Consider the following 23,182-nt stretch of genomic DNA (forward strand, 5'->3'; position numbering starts at 1 on the left):
TTGACACTCTGCAGTGATGAGCCTGCCTGCTTAAGTCCCCTGCAAATCAATCCCGAGAGGAGCTTTAAAGTACAGCAGAGCACAGAGCCAACTATCTGGCAACTTCCATGCAAGTCCTCAGTAGCACTGGTGATGGCTGGCATGTTTGGATCTGGCTAGAGTTATTACTCAGATCTCAGATTTTAGGAAAACTGGGGAAAAGTTTAAACAAACCATGCAGCATTGCTCCACTGTCCTGACCCAAGGGACAATATGTTCTTCATTAATTAGGAAGAGAAGGCATTGCAGTTGTAATTCTGATCTCCAAAATATGTGTTCATCACATTGAGATCTCAACATGTATGCCATGAGATCTCAGAGAAAGGATGTAAAACAGAAAGGCAGGGTCATCCTGGAGTCTTTCTGAGATGGTCAGGCGTGGAACGGCAGACATCAGGGGACTGAAAGTCAAAGTATCATATGTTGCTCTTTATTATTTATTTTACTTTAAGTCTTTGCTTTATGCACATGGCATCTGTTGGCGTAGGGCAGAATCTTCACCTCTCTCACATGCTTTCCCTCCTGTCCCAGGCATTTGGCCTCGTTTGATTGATAAGTACAGGAGGTGCAGGGTCCCTGTGGGAGCAGTTGTTTCAGAGCCTGTTGCTTTACGTGTTGAGGATCAAAGAACCAGAAGGTATTATGACTACAACAGCTGCAAGCAGCCCTTTGATCTACAGTTTGTTTCTGTCCCCACCCCATTGATCCAGCAGCCTCCTTCAAGTCAGGAGTTTGGATAACCACCTTTTATTCTGGTGTCACACCTACAGGAATATAAGAATAACAGCAATTTAATTGATGAAGGATGATACTCAACAATTCCATTTTCCCACAGATTGGCCCACCTTCTGTGTCCTGTAGAATTTTCCACTCTCTCTGACCCCTGCTGACCCGAAATAATGCCTGCTGCGTGGGGGCTGTTTTTTTTTTTTTTTCATTGTGCAACTGATTGCATGAAGACCTGAGTGATGGTTTAACCAGAAGGCTCAGCCCTGGCACGTGGAATGTGCTCCTAACTAAATCCTACACATGCATCAAAGCACATTCCACGTTTAATTTCCCCGTCAAGTTTTCTAACACTATTGCATGAATGGAATGCTCACTACACACTGGGCTCTATTAGGTTCTTTGACCTTTACTATCTTGTTGACTGGTTTCTTACTCTTTTGAAAGTCATTTATACTGGTAGTAATGGTATAGTTAAGGTTTTCTAGTTGTCATGAGATGAAATTTTAGTTGTTTGTTATGGTTGTCTTACCTGTGCATGGACTGAGAACACAAATCCACTTCTGCTTGCTTTGGGATTTCCTTATTTACTCTGGCATGGAATACAGAGCGGGTGCTCACCAAGCCAACTGTGATGTAGTTCATTGGGTCAATCATGAGCTTATGCAGGTAAATGGTCCTTATCTGAAATATAAGGAGCCATAAATATTTGAGATTTGGGTTTTTGCTAATTTTGGCATATTTTTATATAGATAAATCTAGAGAATAAGATCCAGGTCTAAGCACAAAACTCATGTACATTTTATATACACCATATACCAAAAGCCTGATGGCAATTTCATATAATTTTTTAGTACACCTGCATTTTGACTGTGACCCCATCACATAAGAAGAGATGGAGAGTTTTTCAGGTGTAGCATCATGTCATGAACACATGGTTGCAGATTTGGGAGAATTTCAGATTTCGTATTTTTAGATTAGAGATGCTCAGACTGTGCTAATGTAGTGCATGGAGTTGGCACATTTGAATAATCAAATAACAAAGCCCAGGTTGTCCATATGTTTCATCTTTTGTTGATTCTACGGCTCTCAGATAATATAATTGTAAGTTCAGTATCCCTGTGAACTCTTTAGTTACTAGATGATTAGCGGATGTAACATATTTGCTTCATATGAAAAGATATAAGAGTTCTGTGCCATTCCATAATAGCATCGTCTTGCTCTCTGAGTTCCATAAGGTGTGGTTATTATCCTGGTTTGTCTAGAAATGAAGCAGGAATGTGACGCAGCAATTGAAACCACCTGGGAAGTCTTTAGCCTATATTGGAGTGCCCGGATTCACTTACAATCTAGCTTCCCACTGAGATGCACCCTGGACAATGGCAGTGGAGGACTCTGCGCCCGCATCCTTGCTGTCCACATGATAGACCTAGGATGTGGGAGACCTGGATTAAGTTCCTGGCTCCTAGTTTCAGCTGGGCTCAGCCCCAGCTGTTAAGGTATTTGTGGGCGTGAACCACTCTCTCCATTTCCAATAAATTAAGTGAAATTAAACTCAAAATACTTCCTGGCAAACCCTAGTCATGAAAAATGACTTCTTGAAGGAGACTGGCTAGGCTTTATATTACGTATTCAGTAATGAAGAGCTGCCATCCAGATGCATTTTTTCAGATATAGGCAAAATGTTTCATTTCTCCTAGACCCCTTCTACACAGCTTTATTTGTCCCCCTGTTTTACACTGGATGTTGTATCCCATTGTGTCTGTTCAGCTGACAGCTGGGACCAGAAAGCCCTGAACTCACTTCAGGAAGCTCAAAAGTACATTCTTTTTTTGACTAATCAAATCCTTTATTACATATAGAGTTCTACACTGTTAGTAATTTTGGAGTCATTATGAGACAAGTATTCAATGTAATTTAAAAAAAAAACACACATGCAGACACACACACATTTGAAATAGCTGTCTCCAACAAAGATAATCTGCTTAAGGAAATAGAAGAACACCAGATGTTCCTGGCCTTGGCTTCTGGAGCTCAGGAACTTCTAGTTCTTTTCCTGCTTATCTCTCTAACTTTTCTTTACAATTAATTTTTTATGCCTCCTAGCTGAAGGAATAACTTGTGTTTAACTGTATCTGCTTTCAAATTATGCAGTTCTAAGCCTAACAATTAACCTTTCTCAGCGCTCTGGTCTCTTCAGAAAACAAAAACATACCTACCAAAGAAAATGATCTCTCCTTGGATTATTTTGTCCAAATAATTGTTTCAAGCAGGAATATCTTTCGCATAGCTTTGAGTCAAAATCTGTGCTCCTGGCAAAACTCACCTGCTTGGGCTCATTTGCACAAATGAGCTTATCTTACCATTACTGCTCCTCCACATCAAAGTGTATCAATATAATTTAAAAGAGAAAAAAGTAAATAGCCCTACAGCCTAGAATAACAGGTATCCCCTAATGCAAGCATCCCAAATATATTGTAGTGAAACACAGCTTGTTTTGAATCATTCTAATAAGAAATAAATCCATTTTCTAAAATATGTGTTAGTTGCCTTGACTCAGGATAGACTTACTATTATAAGGGCAGCTCAAGACAGCATTAAGAGAAAATCGTCTTGGGGTGCCAAAATATCGTGCAGCCCATGCAGTGTATTCATAGTACACATTTTTAGGAACTTTTGGAAAGTTTCTGATATGCATGGATTTCAAATGTCTTTTGCACCAAAGTAAACATTTTGTCTTCCACTGACGTGCAGGTGCCCTCATACATGCATTGTTCTCTATTTTTCTAATATTTGAGTTTTGAATTTTGAGTTTAAAATGGAATTAAACGTTGACTTTCACTTCACCTTTATAGGAGTGAAGCGTTCTATTTGAGTGGGTTGTATGACCTGTCCGCAACTCCAACTTGATGGAATTGTGCGTCTTCCATCAGGCTAACACACAGTAGCTGCTGCTTGACCGTCATAAAATGAGTTTTAGGCTCGGAGTTTTGTCTGAGTTTGCATGAGCAATGTGCATTACGAAAAACTCATTTGGTTGTAGAATGACCGCGTTGCAGTCAGTTGTGTTTGCACAGCGTGTGTGCACTTGTAAACGTGGGTATTAGCTCCGTGTTTGAATACACTTCGAGTGTGCCTTATGACCATGGAAGTTATACTCTCATAAAGAACAAAGCTCCTCATTTTCCTTCCAGTTGATACCACTTGATGAATTATCTCTTTTCAGATACAGTCACAAGTATTTATGCCACCCTTCTCTAAACCACACATTTTACAGTCTCTAAAGACAGATCGTGGAGACAGTGGGACAGACAGGGCATACTTGACGGTTATCAAACGGTTACCAAAAGTTACCAAACGGTTTTAGTAACCAAACGATTACCAAAAGTTTGATTACTTTCTATATTTGTAGAGCATTTTATAGTGCAAAAATTTTATATTAGATAAAAATTATTAGGATTCTCAAATTGTCAGTGGTTTCTGTTATTAATACCCACTGTCCCCATTTGAAGCTACCTACCCAGTGCATTCATTATGTATCAAGTTTATCAAAAAAGCAAATAACTACCAATGGGATGATTTAGAATTATAACATTGCCAATCCAAAAAAGAAAAAAGGAAAAAGAATTTCATCTTTTTCTTGAGGTGTGATTATGAAGAGATACGTAATTTGCATTATTGCCCCAGAAATCTCCGTTTCTGACTCGGTGGCACTCAATGATCTCATCCAGTTCTCTTGCTTATGAATATTGTATTGCCGTACATTTCTTCCTGTTGGCCTGCCGTCTGCAGCTTAACTGCAACCCATCAGTCATTCTGTTTGCTTAATGTCTATTTTTAGTGCTTCATCAACAGATATGAACTCTGGAGGGTAAGCCGTGATATGTGGCCTTCATAAAGACTCAAGGTGGTTTTCCACTTCGTTCAGTAGTTGTTAAACAGGCATAAAGTGTTTGTATTATTTGATGGCTGCTTGTATTGATTTATGTACTGAGGATAATCAGCTGGAGGACAAGGGAAGTGAGCGAAGAGCTGGAGTGAGCTGGGCTGAGTTCTAGCACAGATGCTGGTGGGCAGGGGTAAAGTTCCAGAACTGCAGTGACTATTCAGAATCCTTACCCTCCCAGACTCACTTTCCATCCACATAGTAATCAACTCTTTCCTCTTGCTTCCCTAAAGCAAGATAAAAAAAATAAATGGTGCTGGTTGAAAGCTACTTGATATTAGCATAGATACTATTGTATTTATTAGAGAATTTCTAAGAGAAATGAGGAGGTTTGTTCTTTCTAGTACTAACTTTCATACAGTCATAATTAACACTCAAAATTTATTCAGATATGGAGCCAACAGGCACATTTTAAAAGTGCAAAGAAGCCATGTGAAACAACCACCGATTGTGATACGGTCATTCTAAAACCACATTAGAACGGAAGTGGGTAGGCTGGCAGAACATCTTTGGTAAAAATTTTAATTTTCTCAAAAAGACAAAAATTCAGAATGCTCATGCTGACATTGTGCAGACTGAAGAAATGATGAGCAAGAGCATGTGATTTACATGTGCTTTAACAAAAGATCTGCACAATTTGATTTCTTTAGCCTCAAATTTGACGTTTCTTCCTTGTCATGGCTGTTATTTTTAAATTATCTTACATAAATTTATGTATTTAAAGCTATTCAGAATTGTTCATGATAATTGCAAATCTGTGATAAGGTTACTGGTGTCTTATTTTTTCTTCTCTAGACATATTTAAGAATTTTTACAGGGAATATGCATTACTTTTTAATTAAGAAAAGCTTAATAAGAAAAAGGTACAAGTGCTTACTTATATCCATGATTTAGCAGTGTTGGTGCTTACATTTAGTGTGTTCTAAGTACCTGTTATTAAAATAATGAACCCTTATATTTGTATGGTTGTTTACACAGATCTTCTCATATTGACAAATAATAAGAGCTAATCGAGTTAATGATGGTGGGAGAGACCACAAAGCTGTAAACAGCAGAATTGTGGATTTGGCATGTTGTCATGTTTTCTAAGAATTGCATAATTAGCAAATAAGCCAGAAGAGAACAATAATTCTAAATCCTAACACAGTTATCCCTTTTCACGTGTTTTTATGTCCTGTTCTCCGTGTGCATTAAGTACCCATAAATCTCTTGAAACACAAAAAAGGACTTAATATCCAGTTCCTGCAATCCAGTTTCTTAAAACATGTTATATAAAAATAGAATGAGAGGGTTAATTATCAATTCAATTGATGGCATAGATTAAAAAAAAAATACAGTGCCTAACATAGTGCATCTTCAAGAAGTGATGGATGGCTGGAGGGAGGGGTGGATGGAGAGTGGGGTGGATGAGGGATAGATGGCTGGCAGGAAGGATTGATGGGTTGAAACTAGCTAGTTATGGGAGTAGAAAGGAAATAGTTTCAGCAGTCACAGATGGTTAAATTTAAGTAAATATCTTTTTACTTTTTTCAAGAAGGAGAAGACTAAAGCTATGGGAACTTACCAGACAAAAATTTCACTCTTCAGAGAGCAGGAATGAGGGAATTTAAGACCAAAAGTTCAGCATGATCTAAAGCAATGAGCCGTAACAAGCAGATCTGAGTAGAAACTATAGAAAACTGGTATTTTTAAAGCTAAAGATTTGGTGAGGCGGTTATTAGGAAAGTAGAATAGGACTCTTATCATAGACAATTTTGAATTTCATACTGATTAGTTAACCCACAAGCATGTGTAAATGTTGAAACTCGTGTATTAAGTAACTATTAGCACAATAGCTCAGGAAAAATCTGGTAGAAGTGTAAGTTCATGTTGAATATAAAACTATGAGAGTCACTTCAATACAAAGGGAAATTTTAAGTATGAAACTGGGATTTTAAAGTATTTTTACAGAAAAGTGTAACGTGTTTGTTACTCTACCGTCATTATCATGTTCCTTCATGTAATTAGCATTTCTGAAGCACTTATGTGATGTAAGCTTTTTGATCAACAGCTGTTTTAATTGAGAACTAGCAGAATCTAAGACGAGGCTAATGTAAAATTCTAGAATATTTTATGCATAAAGTTAATACATTTTTATATGCTAGAAGAAATGTTTTAATTTATGTCTTTTGGTGTATTCAACCTAATTACTAGACATGTTAGGAAAGTGTTTTTTTTTCTTGCATGTAATTTCTTTTTGAATTATGACAAGTTGCATAGTCACATCTCTTCAAACCTATTAATTATTCTACTTTTCAACATCAATGTTGTCATCACTTCTAACAGTAAGTGATTAACAATGGAGCCCTGGAGCAAAATTATGTGGGTTTGAATTCAACTTGACCACTGAATGACTAATCAGTCTCGGTTACATTTCTCAGTTATCTCAATAAATAAATGACATAACAATAGCACTAACATCTTAAGATTGTTGGGAAGATTAAATCTAAAACTTTCGAGTAGTGTCTGGCATGTGGTAGCAATTCTTAAATAATAGTTGTGTTGCTAGTAATTGTACATAATTGATGAGTAGTATACATTCATCTTATTTTCTTGTTGGAGTGATTTTTTTTTAATTTGATTTTCAACAATTACTGAAAGGACGGTTAGGATGCAGTACTGAATGACTCTGTTACTTGCTTTCACAGTGAGCCATCTCTATGGATTTGGGCTGATGGACGCAGAAGCCATGGTGATGGAGGCGGAAAAATGGACCACTGTTCCCCAGCAGCACGTGTGTGTGGAGAGCACAGATCGACATATCAAGTAATATTTGCCACCCACAGACAGCATGATTGCCTTCAATGAGAGCAGGCAGGAGCAAGGACTTACAACAGCCCCTTGTTACAAAGCTAAGAATTTCTTTCTTATGTACTCATAATAAAAGTATCTGAAATTCTTAACTACTAAACGTACACTCTTAAGGCCCAGGAATCCTTAAAAGACGATATCCTATCTCCCACTGTCCTATTTAGAGAGGAGAGACAGGCACAATGAATGCAAGGCAAACTGTGGAAGTGTCTCAACTTACTTTCCAAGTGCCTGTGACAGACAGAGCTCTGCCAGGTTGAAACCAAGAACCTGCCATTCAATCCAGGTCTCCCAGTTGAGTGGCAGCAACCCAAAGATGTCAGCCAACACATGCTACCTCTTAAGACATGCATTAAAAAGAAGTTGGACACATTGGACACGGAAGCAGAGCTAGAACTCAAACCAATGTGGACATCCCAAACAGTCTGTTAAGACCTGTACCAAATGCAAAACCTGAAACATATTTCTTAATTGGGAGGTTGGGGAATAATATTTGGCCTAGGGGTTAAGACACCACTCGGGATGCCCGATTCCCTATCAGAGTGCCTCATTTCAAGTATCTGCTTTGCTTCTAATTCCAGCTTCCTGCCAGTGCAGTTGGTGGCAGGGACAAGATATGGCTGAAGTAGTCAGGTCCTTACCACCTTCATGGAGAACTTGGCTGAGTTCTTGCCCCCATTTTTTATTTTCTGGTTGAGCCCTAGCCATTCAAATGCATTTAGAAAGTGTGCCGGTGAGTAAGAGTGCTCTCTCTCTCTCTCTCTCTCCCTCTCTCTCCCCTTTACCCCCCACCTTCACACTTACCCACTTCCTCTCCCAAATAAAAAGGAAGATCCTTATAAATGGGCTTTCTGAAGTTTTCTACCCTGCCAGTATTTCTATTTTATGGTCTTGATATTCTCCAGAAGTCGCTGTACTTCAAACAAATGAAACTCATTCTAGAAACCTAACCATATACCACTCAGTTCTCCAAAGAGTGGTAAAGAATGTCCAATCAGTGAAATTGTAGTCAACTCAGAGCTTTTAGGGTCTATTCCCTAGTTGAAGCCTTACAGACTCGCAGGTGATGCCAATAGGATTTATGACACAATTGTGTAAATTGTCTCCGAGGTGCTAAATCCCAGTAACAGGAGCTGGGTGTAGTGGCTCTATTGGTATTTTACTCTTGGCATTTTTTTAAAGATTTTTCTCTCCCTCTGAAAAATATTTATGAACTTTGGTTTGTGATGAAATTGAGCCATTGTAATTCTTGAGGAAATGTGTTAGGGAGCAAAAGTAAATGGACTATGCTTTTTCGGAGGAAAAATATCACAGAGAGGTGGGGGGTCCACCAGTGGTTTCTTATGGGCCAAGACATACTAGCAACTTCATGGATACATTCTTTTTAAAACTTTATAAACACTTTGCAATATTCTGCTTTGACAAATGAGAAAATAGGATCAGGAAATCTATCTGTATATTCATTCACAAACCCACCGGTCGGCAGCCATTTTTTTCTGACGTGTATTTGTCATCAAGCACTGAACAAGATATTAGGGATGAAAATGGAACGAAGAATACCTCCAACTATTAGAATCTAGTAGAAGGGTAGATCAAAAATACATAATAAATGATGGATGACTGCGAAGTATAATGAGTAAATGTTGCCAATTTAGACAGGAAATGATAAATGGGAGGGTTTTTTGTTTTGGTATCGTTTTTGGGGTTTTTTTTTTTTTTTGCCTGTGGTTCAGGCACAAAATGTTACTTAAAGAGGTAACATTTACCCTTTGACCTTGAAAGATGAGTCATCCATGCGAAAATCATTGAAAGACACAAAATCTTTGCAGCAGTCATTTGTGCAAAGTCCTCAAGGTGCCTGAAATATTGATGCCTGGATGGCTAGAGCCCACCGTGCTAGGAGACACTGGCAGAATGAAGAGGAAGGCAGGGACTTGTAAGCAAGGCTGTGCCCATGGGATCTACAGCATGAAATCGGTAACCCAGGAGTTTGAACCAATGTCATGTTCTCAAAGTGTATTCCACAGACCTGGCTTAAACCTCATCTCTTTCTTTTGCAGGACAATTCGCCCCAACAGTGCAGTGCGCTCCATCTACAAAGCTTCAGGCTGCTCCGATAACCCTAACCACCATGTCAACTACCTGGAACACGTGGTTGTGCGGATTACCATCACCCACCCTCGGAGGGGAGACCTGGCCATCTACTTGACCTCCCCCTCAGGAACCAGGTCCCAGCTCTTGGCTAATAGGTATGGTGATTGAAGCTGCTCAGCTCTCTCGCTGGAATGGGAATCTGCCATAACCAGTTTCCAAGAATGGACATGTTTCACTATTCCAGTGAAACATGATTGGCAGAAAAGACATTAGGCCAAATTTAGCCTCAAGACTGCAGTTGGATGGCCCTCTCTTTTCCAGAAGAGCTTTTAATGGGAGAACAAATCTTATCCCTAGTAGTATAGGGAGTTCAAGTTACAGTCAGTCTTTCACATAGACAGCCTATGCAGAGATCAGATGACCATGGCAGTCGCAAGCTTTGTTAGAACATAAACAACAAGCCCTGGAGGATTGAGGAGCCAGGGGCCATACAAGCCTAAAGAACCAAAAATGAGACTGAACCTTCCATTTGGCATTTGCTTTCAAGATCTCCAAACTTCGCCTACTATAGGTGAAGAGATAAAAATAGCATTTCTAGTTGATAAATACTAGGAGGATTGGATCCAAAATCAGCAGGTGCATTTTATTTCTTGCTTAGGCTTGCTGTGCTTTTTCAATCCAAACATATTTCATTAGGGTATCATGAAAACCAAGCATAATGTTTTAACTATGAGATACCAGAAAAAGTATATGCAGGTGCAAGAAACGTAGGATTCACTGGCATCAGACTCTTGGGCACTTCTCCATGCCTTCTCCCTCTGCATGCAAAGAGGGTTCAGCTGCTGCCTGCCAGGTTATTGCCACTACCTGTCTGACACTTCTTTCCAGCCAGCAAACCCTTCCAATGTGCAATTCTATGATTAATGGAAGTCTCACCAGCTGTTGTTACCCAAGTTAGGGAAAGCCTTTAGGTCCTGCTGTGGTTTTTGTTGTTATTGTTGCTGTTTCCTTATCATCTTTTATGTGAGTTTAACTTGAAAGGGTGTCCTGGTACAATGCTGAAATGCAAAGGTTGGTCCCATATATGTGTGGATCTTATCCTCAAGGCCCCCTACTTATAGAAAAGCAGTCCCCCAGCTGTTGCTATTTGCTTAGAAAACTTTGCCTCTGCTGCCTGTCTGGGTCTTCCTGCCTATTGCACTGTTTATTGTTGGCTTCCCCCAGAATGACATCAGTGAGGAAACTTGTAAGCACAGGAGCTGTGGATTCCAATCTAGCCATTTGGCAGATTACAGTAGTACTGGACACAGGCCCCCAAGCATTCTTAAGTAGCTGATACCGCCAAAGGCACTTCAGAGAGTTCATGGAGAAATGGATTTACAAGAAATGTTTATCTTGGTGGGAAAATATTTTGAAATCCATGCATAGTGTTTTCGTAACATGCATTTCACATGAACTTTTTGATGGCTCCTTACATGCATGGATTTCCAAGTTTCCTGCACCAAAACATTCATTATTTTTAGTTCTTTTTTTCCCCATGAATTGTTGAAGATCTCCCACAGTTTGCGAAGGGGTGCATGCAAAAATGCTGCATGGCTTGCACTGAGAAAAAATAAACGGTGTTTAAGCTGTTCATTGACTAGTACTCACAAGATCTACCTTAGTTCCCCTCTGAAGACTCCGTGGGCATACATTTTCCATCAGCCTTCTTGGCCAGGAGTATTTTCTGGAGGGGCGGCCCTTCTGCATCTCCTTCGTCTCCATCCCAGAAGGAAGTAGACACCAAGAGGCAGAGAGATTGCAGGTTGGAGAGATGCAGAAGATGGCGGGGGATTCATTTGTCCACAGCTCCGCAGATGCATTCCTGCAGGCAGCTGACCCTTTAAATGGGAAACAGCTGCACCAGGTCCTGCACCGCACAGTGGTGCCCGTCCATTGGTCCACGGCGTGGCTCCCCCATTCTTGTTGTGCTTGACACTGGCAGCATCTCTGCTGCCGAGGTTGCTGAAGAAAGATGGTTTCTTTTGGCATTCTCTCCTTCTGGCATGTTTTTGGAGCTTTCATTTTATTAGAGGAAATCTTGAAAGCTCTCCGGCTCTGACCCACTGGCACAGAGTCCTCAAGTCCTCTCACCTTGGCCCTGGGTCAAAGCACGTATCCAGGTTGGGGAGCTGAGGGTAGGAAACTGGGAGTAGAAGCAGGCTGGGGAAGAAAAGGCCCATGTGGCTCTTAGGTGTCTCCCATTTTGATCTGTAAGGCAATGCTTTTTCGCAAGCAGAAGATGAAGCGCCTAGGGCTTAAAAAGACTTGGCCTATCAGAATGTATTCATCTGAGCAAGCAATAGTTTCCTATGGAACGCTTAACTTCATTTCAAATACATTGTGATTCCCAGGGAGGAGTAATTAAAGAGAAGGGCTCTGATTACTTTTTTGTTATTGTTTTTAAAATAATAATAATAAGGTTCTGAAAAGTATAAAGCAAAGTGTCCCCAGTGAGAGTAGTTTGAATGAAAATGCAGATTCTCTGTGACAATGTCTTCCCGACTTGGTCTGTCCCAGCCACCATGGGAACTGGAATGCCTTCCTCCCAGTGTGTCTAACACTGCTTGCCCAGAGTCCGGACAGCCAGTGTGCAAATCTCTGCCTGGCTTCGGAAGCTGCTCCTGGGCTCCCTGGTTTGTTCACTGTGGTCTGTGTTCTGGCTGCTGGAAAACAGTGAGAGTCAGAGCCTGCTTGGAGCTGGAGGCTCCTGTGACGTTATCTCCCTTTGGAGGGCAAAACTCAGGTGCAAACAGTGAGTGTGCACCTGGGAGCAAAGCCTGGATGTGGCGCCCCCTGTTTGATTAAAAGCATCTGTTCTCCTTGTTCAATCTTTAAAACATGCAGACTCGCAGGGAGGGAGGCAGAGAAGGTGGGGGAGAGGCACAAAAAATAGTCACTATTCATAGTTGGCTTTCCAGAAGCCCTTGACACTGCAGTGAGGAATGTCTTCCAAATGGTTTATCCCCCTACTGCAGCAGTTCCTGGAGAGTCTGTTGTCTGCAAAGAACTAAGCACTTTGATTACATCTGTGTGGGCCGTCAGGAGCCCCTCAGCGGCTCCCTGTCCTAGCGGATGGGCACTGGCCCCAGCTCCTGTGGAGAACAGCTGTTGGGACAAGCAGAGTTTACCCTAGCACGTATCTGCAGGTGCTAAGACTGGAAGGCACTCAGCAGTAGTTGGAGCTGCACTCCAGCTGGAGTGCCCTGTGTCCTGAGCCCAGCAGGCACGCTCCTCCAGGCAAGCCATGTTGATAATTGAGTAGGTGGAAACTCCAGGGCTGCAGGCAGAGCGGTGCTGGACTAGACAGAAGGGCAGTTCCTTTTCTTCCTTTTGTCTTTCCCCAGTCCTCCCACCCTGCAAGTCTGACATGTGTATGCATTGTCTTCTAACCAAAAGCCAGACTACATATTCAGAGTACTTAATGGAGGTCAGACATGGGCAGGGAGTTGGGTGGGCTTGAAATATCCTCTGAAAATGTTCTTAGACAAGAGCAAGTTTAGACTGGATCCTGTGTTCTATGCAACATTCAAATTTTGCTTGTGGAAAAATGTTTCTGTCAAAAGCTTGTCCCATTAGGTTCTAAGAATGATGAGAAGTTGCTCCTTTTCTTTCTGCATTCTCCCTGCCCCCAACCCATTGAGTGTTAGGTTTAATTTTTATGTGCTGGCTCTCTCTTTGAAATTTTGGCCTCTTGCTGAAAGCTAAAACTTTGTCCGCCTCTCTAAATTTGATTACAGACAAATATCTCTGCTTCTAATTACAGTCTTAAGTAGAGAGAAGGCACTCTTCTAATTTTCCAAACCTATAGAGTTCTACAATTAGCTGTGCTCAAAATGTAGCGTTTGCACTTTAATCATCTTTGTCACTGCTCTATGCAAACGTTCAACAACAGACCATTGACATTTGTAGATGGTCAGGGAATATACATGCATTTGTGGCTTGCAGTCACAATTGCACTTTAGCAGCAAGTCTTCCAGTTCATTCGGCCCTTCTCGCTTTCTGAGAGAGATAGCTTTTGCAGTTAGATGGAACTGGGTTGGTCCTAAATTAACAAGTTCCTGTGTTTGAATTTGGAAAAATGAACATCCGCAGGCATGATAGGTGTAATAGGATTCATCTCACAAGCTCACTGTGAGGACCCAATAAGACAACACACAGCACAACTCCTAGCCTGATAAGCGCTTATCCTCAGTGACCCCATTTTCACGTAGCTTCTCAAAGCACTGGGAAGTGGCTGCATCCAACGGTGGTGGCTGGAATCTTCCCAAAGGCTGATTCTCCAAGTCTGGAGTGAAGTTCAAGGGCTTGCTTTTCCAATAATCTCCCAGATGATAACAAAGCTGCCTGAGCAGACACCACACTTCTAGCCCAATGTGAAAAGATCACACAGCATTTGCTCACATCCTTGTTATTTTTGTGTCATTAAAAAGATTTGAGAGTGGGCATGAGGCTGGGTGTTGTACAAGTCATTCTTGAGAATTTATAATAGTAAAGAGATATATAGGTAATAGTCGTCTATGAAATGGAATAAATCTTCAGGATTAATATGGCCAGAAAAGATGCATATGAGGCCTGGTGAGTAAGTTGGTAACACTGTACGCATTATAAATACACACACACACACACACGCACGAATCATCAATTTAGGTGTCCAAACCTCCCAAACTGGTATCTTTCTATTGCATAAACTTCCTTAAGAAAGAAATGTTGATTATGAAAGAGAACACAAATAATGTATTTTAAATACCCTGGATCAGAAAAAGGTTATTTCAGTGAATTTCTGAATGTAGGCCAATCTCAATAGAATTAAGAGGAACCTCAATGTTGTTTTTGTTTGTATTCCCCTAATAACTAGGGAGCCTGAACATTTTTTTCACGACTATTAGCCATTTGAATGTGTTCTTATAAAAAATGCCTATTCATTTGCAATGACGATTTCTTAAGAGGGATGTTTGTTATGCTGTTGCTCAATTTCTGGAGCTCTTTGTACATCCTGGATACTAGTCCCCTATCGTGCAGTGTGCAAAGACTTTCTCACATGTTAGTTACCTCTTCGTTTTGTTGATCGTTTCCTTTGCTGGACAGAAGCATCTTAGCTTGATGCAATCCCATTGGTTTATTTCAGCTTTGACAGCCTGTGCTTTTGGTGTCTTTTCTAAGAAGTCTTCTGTACCCTGCTGTCCTTCCAAACTCTAAGTTCCATTGGTTTATTTATTGAGTCTTTTAGTTCTCCTATGTATGGAATACGTTGTCTGTGAAGGAGAATAAATTTACTTCCTCATTTCCAATTTAACTTTTTCTTGCCTAATAGCTTTAGCTAGGACTTCCAGAAATATATTGAATAGCAGTGGTGAATATAGGTATCCTTGTCTAGTTTCTGACTGTAGTGGAAAACGTTTTCAGTCTTTCTCCATTCAGTATGATGCCGGCATTGTGTTTTTCATATATATATTTTATTGTGTTCTGGAGTGTTTCTTTTATGCCTAACTTGCTGAAGGTTATTAGCATGAAGTGGTTTTAGATTTAATCAAATGCCTTTGCCACATCTATTGAGATTATCGTATGGTTTTTCTTTTTCATTTGTTGATGTGGTATAACGCACTTATTGATTTGCACATGTTAAATCATGCCTGCATGCCAGGGATAAATTCCACTAGGTTCAGGTAAATGAGCTGTCTGATGTATTGTTGGATTTTGTTGGCTAGTATTTTTTTTTTGAGGATTTTTGCATCTATGCTCGTAAAGGATAATGGTCTATTCTCTTTCTGTGGTGTTTCTGTCTGGCTATGATAATAACATGATATTGGCTTCGTAGAAGAAGTTTGTAAGACTTCCCTCCCTTTTTATTGCTTTGAATAGCTTGTGAATGCTCAGTTAGTTGATACAATAACTGTTTGTTCCTTTCCCATCAATTCTTTCAGCAAAATGTAGTGATCATGTTTGGCTGCATTTGTATTCTTCTCCTCAACCCTTAGATTCACATGAAACTAACAAACCTTCCAACTCTTCATGAAGTGAAAAGATGGTGGGAGGTGGGGAGACAGCTCAGTCACTTTGACAAAGCCCAGTTGTATTTGAGCTTTGAAACACTTATTTGATTTCTAAATTGTGGATATTTCTGCATGGTTCCCAGTTTGTTTATTTTGTGTTCCAAATGTGATTTGAAAGTGATTAGCGGCAATGGAATGCTTTTCAAAGGTGGACAGGAAAGGGTGGAAGGGCAGACATAGGGCCTGCTGCTCCAGCAGTCAAATTACTGGTCCATGCATAATTAAAAGTTGGCCGAGGTTGTGGAAACAACACTGCCCCTCATGTGATGGCAGCTTCGAGGTCTCTTTGTAGTTTTTGGATGTGAGGCAGTGAGCCAAATGTTCTGTCTAAACTGTTTGGGAATTGCTTTTAAGTTCAGCACTCTTAGAGAGGTATTATGTGACAAGTTGCTGGTTCAGTGCCCTCAAATGGCTCAATGGCCCCAAAGAATTAAAGTGTAAGTTAGCACTGTGAACCTAAGGAAGGAAGTGGTATAAACTGACTTGTCACCTCCGTTCGTTTCCAAATCAACATCTCTTTGGTAGCAAGGGCAGTTTTAAACAGCTCCTCTTCTCCTATCTTTGGATTGCCTTTTTTTGCCCAACATATGTAAGTTCTGGGTTTCAAGTGAAAGATTCTCTAAATTCAAGTCAGTGAGAAATGATCAAGCAAGTTCTCTTGGCTAGTTCCAAGAAATGAGACCCAATGTAGTATGCAGTGGATTGTGGGATCTTTTTAAAATGTAGTACTCTTAATCTATTGAGAATCAGTTATAGTGGGGAAACATTTCTGTAAAGAACCACAATTTTCATTTGTGTGATTGTGTGGGAAAGCTGTGAGTTCCAATGAGGTCCTTATTTTAATAAGGAATCCGCCTCTGAGCAGAGGTAATTTTTCTCAACAAGGCATAAGGTGTTTAAAAAGAGAGAAAACAGGAGTTCGTGTCCATATAAGCCCTGGAAATCACTGCCTCTCTTTAACCATTTTATGAAAATTCACAAAACATATTTGTATAGTCCAGCAATATGAATTTTATCCCAAAAAAGGGATCCTTCCCAGTGACCATGTAATACTTTGCACATGATGCATAATGATTTTTATCTTTCTGCCTTTCAAGGGCTCATAAACATGTAGCAGATGAGTTTCTTTTTATTATTTTCTCTTGGTAATATTGCTAAATGTCAGTCATTTACTTATCAAAAATATTGTACCAAGATCTTTAGCTTTGGAATCCAGTTAGCATTTTTAAGGAATTTTTTTTAAGATTGGTTATTTAAAAAGCAGAGTGATAGGGGAGTGAGGATGGCAGAGAATGAAAGAGATTGAGATTGAAGTTTGCAATCCTGAGCTCTATCCGGGTCTCTTCTATGAATGGCAGGGGCCCATACACTTGGACCATCTTTCACTGCCTTTCCACCCAAGTAGAGCGCTGGATTGGAAGCAGAGCAGCCAAGGCTCCAAGAAGCACTCTTAAATGGATTGCAAGGGTTGGAAGTGGTGGTTTAACCTACATGCCACAAAGCTGGCCTCTAGAGGAATGTGACAAGTGCAAGAACTGAATGAGATGCAATACAGACTGAGCCAGTGTGCTGCACATACTGGCAAGCACAGGAACCAGGGCTGGGGCAGGCCTGGTGGGGAATATAGGGAGTCGACTAGGTTGCCGTTTCTGCTGTTATACTAAGGGCCGAGTGTGTGGTGGACAGGGTTAGGCTGGGCTACAGCACCCACTGGGTTAAAGAAATGGGGCTGGAGACAGAACCGACTCAGCTCCTGTTACATAGTACTTATTAACACCTCTTTGTTCTTGATTAGGACTACATTTTATTTTACTTAATATGTCGTGACTCTTTGGTTTCCGTCTTGATATAGCAACAGGAAGAGTTCTCATTCAGTTATTTTGATGCTTAGAAAAATGGGTAGAAGAGCAGAATCTTAGCTAGGATTTCAGATGTTACTCTCTGAACTGGGTTAGACAAGTGAGCAGCATCTTGTTACTGAGGTGTGAATAAGTCAATGAGTTTTAACACATCCACGTAGCCATCTAGCCACACTCCATCACGTTCAAGACATCAAGCATTTGCTACAGAAATTCTCTTTGCCTCTCTCCTCTCCCATTCCTAGTCCTGGCCACTGCTTATCTATTTCTTCACGAGTTTTGGCCATTTGTAGAGTGTGGTATAAAACATAGCTGTCTATAACTGTCTTCTTTCGTTTAACATGATTTTATTTTAATTCATTGCTGTTGTATGGATTAGCAGTTCATTGGCTTTTACTGCGAATAGCGTTTCATTATGTGAATATATTGTACTGTGTTTACTCGTTTTCTACTTAATGGACATAAAGCTCTTTACCTTTGATAATGACATATCTTTCTTTGGAGCTTTGTGTGTGGACTTTTGTCTTCATTTCTCTTTAGTAATTATTTCTAGAAGAGTATTATATTTTATGGAACATGTATGTGTAACATTTTTTAAGAACCTTTGACCAGGGCCTGGCATGGTAGCCTACTGACTAAATCCTCATCTTGCATGAGCCAGGATCCTATATGGGCATCAGTTCATGTCCTGCCTGCTCTGCTTCCCATCCAGCTCCCTGCTTGTGGTCTGGAAAAGCAGCGGAGGATGGCACAAAGCCTTGGGACCCTGCCCCTGCAAGGGAGAAGCTCCTGGCTCCTGGCTTCGGATCAGCTTAGCACCAGCAGAGGATCTTTCCATATCTCCTTCTCTCTGCAGATCTGTGTTTCCAAATAAAAATAAATAAATCTTTCAAAAATAAGCTTTGAACAATTTTTAATCTATCTTGTACCATTTTGCTTATATGTCAACAGTGGAAGAGAATTCCAGTTGTTCCCCATCTTTGGCACTTGCTATTGAAAGCCTTGTGCATACACGCTTAGCCTGGTATCTGTGCTGCCCAATCATTAACTTCTACAGATTGCCTGACCCTAGGTTGTTTTCCAATGGTAGAACAGAAGCCTATATACAGATCTGCTAGTTGGTAACAGCCAAGATAAAGACAAGTTCTAGCATGCAGCTAACACGCTGAGAGATATAAAGATCATTGACCCCAATTTTAACTGGGCACTCAGTTGATTTTAAGTAACATAAAGGACAATTTGTATGGTTCTCTTTCAGACTGTTTGATCATTCCATGGAAGGATTTAAAAACTGGGAGTTCATGACCATTCATTGCTGGGGAGAGCGAGCTGCAGGCGACTGGGTGCTTGAAGTGTATGATACTCCCTCTCAACTGAGAAACTTCAAGACTCCAGGTGAGAACTGTCTTGCTATAAATCAGTTTGTAGGATGGGGAAAAAAAGGATGATTGAGTGGTTAAAGAAACTTAAAACTTAAAAAGAACTTAATGGAAAAACTTGGGAATGATAATTTAGCCTATTGATTAAGAAGCCTCTCTTCCACGTCAGAGTAGCTTGGTCCAAGTTCCACCTCTACTTTCCGACTAGCTTCTTGCTAAAGCCAAGTCTGGGAGACAGACTCTCCATAATTTTTTAAAGTGATTTTCTATTGGGGCCAGGCTGCTTGAAACTCATATATCAGCGTTATATTTTTCACGTGATATCTACTTTAAATTACCTGCACGCATTTCAGTTCTTAGGGTTCGTGTTTGACGACATAATTGAAGTATTGATTTATCACTTCCATTACTTGTCTCTTTTTTGGCAGACCTTTGGAGATTATTAAATGAGGAAGGCACTCTCTTTCCTTAGAAATACTGAGGTCAATAACTGTTTACTTTTAAAAATGCCATTGAGATGTGCTAATTAGAGAATGAAAAATGAAGGTGAGCATGTACTTGACCAAGCAGTTAAGATGTCATTAGGATATCCACAGCCCCCATTAGAGTGCCTATGTTTGCCTCCAGTGTCTTGCTACTGTATGCCCTAGGAGGCAACAGAAGATAAGTAGCTGGGATTCTGCTACAAATTCCTGGTTTTGACTCAGCCTAGCATGAGCCACTGTGGGCATGTGGCAATGAAATCAGCAGATAGCTTGGTAGCTCTCTCTCCTGTCTGCCTCTTATTCTCTGATAATTATCAAAATAAAATAAAGTGATAGCTGTTGTTGAGTACTTCAGATTCTGATTCACATGTTTGAGCCACTTCTCATGCTTTCTTTATCCATAGTAAAACCAGCCATGTCAATTTGCAGTGGATCATAATTGCTTCACAAGACAGAGTTCCTTTGTAACCTTGTTTTTAGTTTCCTCTAAAAGTAATTTTAACTTCAGGCAAGACATTGGGCTCAGCCTGTGCTAGCTAACCTGGTTACCACCAAAGAAAATGAGTGGCAGTGTTCTACCATGGACCAGCCTGAGAGCCGAGGGAGGAAAAAGAAAACTTTCTTGATAAGTAAAAACGTAGAAATAATGATGTTGACAACATTCTTTTCAGGTGATCTCCAATTCTGTTGCTGCACACAGCCAATTTCACATCTTCATGTGAAGTTTATTTGAAACAAAATTAGTAAATGTACAAATGTAACAGAGAGAGGTTTTGTTCTCTAGGTTGCTCCTTGCAGATCTCTAGGGGGTAGTTGGCCCAGCAGCGAGTGATCTGTTTAAAAACTGCCCAGATCCCCACACATCCCTCAACAGTTTTTCAACTGTTAGATCAAAGTCCTCCATGTTCCATGGAGGCAGTCTGCAGAAGAACCTGGCTGAGGGAGATTTAAGAATGACCTTCAATTCCAGCCTAAAAATGATTACAGAATAAATTGCTCTAGACTTTCTGTAACAGTGAGCATGAGTACAGATCAGCACACCTGACTGACTAAGCAGAAGAGACACACGGCAGAACACAGAGACATTTTTCTGCCAGTCCTGAGATGGGTTTTTTTGACAGCCTTCTTCATTTCTTTTCCCTAACTATAGCGTGTGTTTGGCACAAGGGTTTCATGACCAGAGAGGTACAAACCAGATGATGTACAGATCACAATGAATCAGACTTAAAATTTTGCCAAAGAGTATCATTGTCTAGTTCACCTATATCAGGCAGCCTGGACATATTGGTCACCAAAGTAAGGTTGATGCAGAAGATATCAATCTATGGACTATGGTTTCCAGAACTTTCACTTCATGGTAGTGTAATCAGTACCTAAGCTCTTGTCTTTCCTTTCCTTTTCCTCTAAGCCTTGCACATTGCTGTCATCCCCGCAATGGAGACACACAGGGTCGTGGTACCTTGAGATGATGCAGGGTGGTGCCTCAGCTCTGCTCCTCTGACCAAGGAATAGCTCCTATTGACACATTGGCAGATATCATTGAAGACTCATGTTCAGATTCCAGAAAAATACACTGTCAGTGTGGCAGTTGTGTACCGAAAGAAGATATGAATTTATAAGTTACATTGTCTGTCAAGAATTTTCAACAGTTATGGGACTAAAAGTGATGTATTTATCATCAGCAGGCAGCATCAGTTCTACTGCCTTGGCCAGCACAGACTGTTCCTAAGGCATACTACTGGTTAACCAGGCATTGCATATGAGGATCAGGTGCTATGAATATAAACCCCTCTGTCCTTATGTTCAGAATCCACCCTGAGTTTACTGTGATTATGTGCTACAAATTATGCAGCAACTAACATTATTTAAAATTATCTATCTCGTAGAACTGTCCTCTCTTTATATGACTTAAAAATTCACATTTAACCCCACTTTCAATAGTTGTAAAGATCTTCAGTCTTTGCCAGAAGAGAAATACGCTTATGCTACCATCAGCCTCAAGTCGTGAGGATGTATAAGTAGAAATAAATGATCTTTCTGTGTCCTTCCTTCTGTTAGTCAGTCAATAGTATTAGCCACACTTTTCATAAGGGAATCTTCAGTTGTCTCTTTGTTGATCCTTATGCGTATGTGTACATCCCATTTTTCTACCAGTCCCCCATGCGGAAGAACAACATGGAGTTCCAGGTTCCATATTTTGGCCTTGTCCACTCTTGGCCATTGCAAGTACGGGAGGATGAATCAGTAAGATAAAAGATACCTATTTGGTGGTCTCTACCTGTTTCTTTCTCCCTCTCCCTTTCCTCTTTTCCCCTCTTACTTCTCTTTCTCCTCTTCTCTCCCCTCCACTTCCCTTTCCACTCTCTCTTCCCTCTCCCTCCCTCCTTCCCTTTCAAAAATTAAACACACACACACACACACACACACACACACACACACACCTAAAATTGTGTGACAAAATGCACTTATGGGTTGTGAAGCAGGATGCATTTTTCTCTATTCACACAGCTATTTCTTAACAGCATGTTTTAGTATCTGTTGCAAAACCCTTCTATAGAATTTAGCAAATGGGAGAAGTGGGAGAGCAGAGTAAAATGGTGCTACCAACACAGCAGGATTTGCAGCATAGCAGAGTCTAAGGAAATCACATGGCATGTGAAAAGTCAAGGAATGAGCTGTCCACAGCCATATCCCTGATGGTTTCCTCTGTGCTTCAGAAAGAACACAGAGGCACTCTTGAAAGCGTGAGACTACCTCTTAGGTCCAAAATTATTTTAAATAAAACGAACCAGGTGAGACGACCTATAATGTCATTATATTGTGTGTCTGTGATTACATAGAGGAGTGCTATAAGGAAAATGGGTTCTCTTTCTGCTTTGCTAGCTGAAAGCAATCAAGTGGGTCATGAATTTTTGCTGGCCATTCATCTCTTTGAGTATGGGGTGCCTGCCACTTAGACTTCTGAGCTTGAAAGACCCTGATTGTAAAATCATGGTCTCTAACAAATGAGTCCAAGAAGAGTTGACAAGAGGTAAATCACATAGAAACCAATTGTGTTTTCTTATAAAATAGACATTGTGTTAAGATGATCGCACCCAGCTGCAGGCTACTACGTGAGTGTTCTGAACATGTTTAAGCTAGACAAGGCTGAGCTCAGATATTTGGCAGGTTTTGCGTTATCAAATGCATTTTCAGTTTATTATACTTTCATGTGAGCATGGTTGACTGGGATGTAACTGTATACAAGATCAGAGGCATCTGCAGCTTGAACGGGAGACAGCATCGTGTAGTGCTTCAGAGCACTCTGGACTTGGATTCAGAATGGACTGTGAGATCAGTCTGCCCTCAGACTGTCGGCTGTACTAGTCCAGCACACAGATCAGGAAAAAATTCAATACAGAATAGAAGTGGCCCCAAAGTTGGAGTCGTTCTGGTTGGGATGTCTTAGCTTTATGACAGTGTGATTCCGCTCAGTAGAATCCATGCTTCGAAGCAACCCAGATGCCCATAGAATGAGGAATAGATCAAGAAATCGTGGTATATCTGCTCCATGGAATACTATTCAGACATTTAAAAAATAAAATTTTAATATTTGCAATAAGATGACCCCCACCTAGAGACCATTACGTTCAGTGAAATAAGACAACTCCAAAAGGACAATTACCATATGTTCTCTCTGATATATGACAACACTCATGCAAAATACAAAACA

General features: G+C 40.5%; 1 protein-coding gene across 2 annotated transcripts in view; it reads left to right on the top strand.

The window, feature by feature from the left end:
• The window catches only part of PCSK5 (proprotein convertase subtilisin/kexin type 5), a 288,359-nt gene that overhangs the window by 166,336 nt on the left and 98,841 nt on the right, over positions 1–23,182 (top strand). For both annotated transcript variants that reach the window (XM_040988776.1, XM_040988775.1), the window contains exons 11-13: positions 7,399–7,516; positions 9,622–9,810; positions 18,865–19,001. In XM_040988776.1, the coding sequence (XP_040844710.1) occupies positions 7,399–7,516; positions 9,622–9,810; positions 18,865–19,001 (444 nt within the window). The remainder of the gene's footprint in view (positions 1–7,398; positions 7,517–9,621; positions 9,811–18,864; positions 19,002–23,182) is intronic.

This window comes from Ochotona curzoniae, unplaced genomic scaffold (genome assembly GCF_017591425.1).
Source record: "Ochotona curzoniae isolate NIBS_2020 unplaced genomic scaffold, NIBS_Ocur_1.0 contig_50, whole genome shotgun sequence".
Classification (NCBI taxonomy): Eukaryota; Metazoa; Chordata; class Mammalia; order Lagomorpha; family Ochotonidae; genus Ochotona; species Ochotona curzoniae.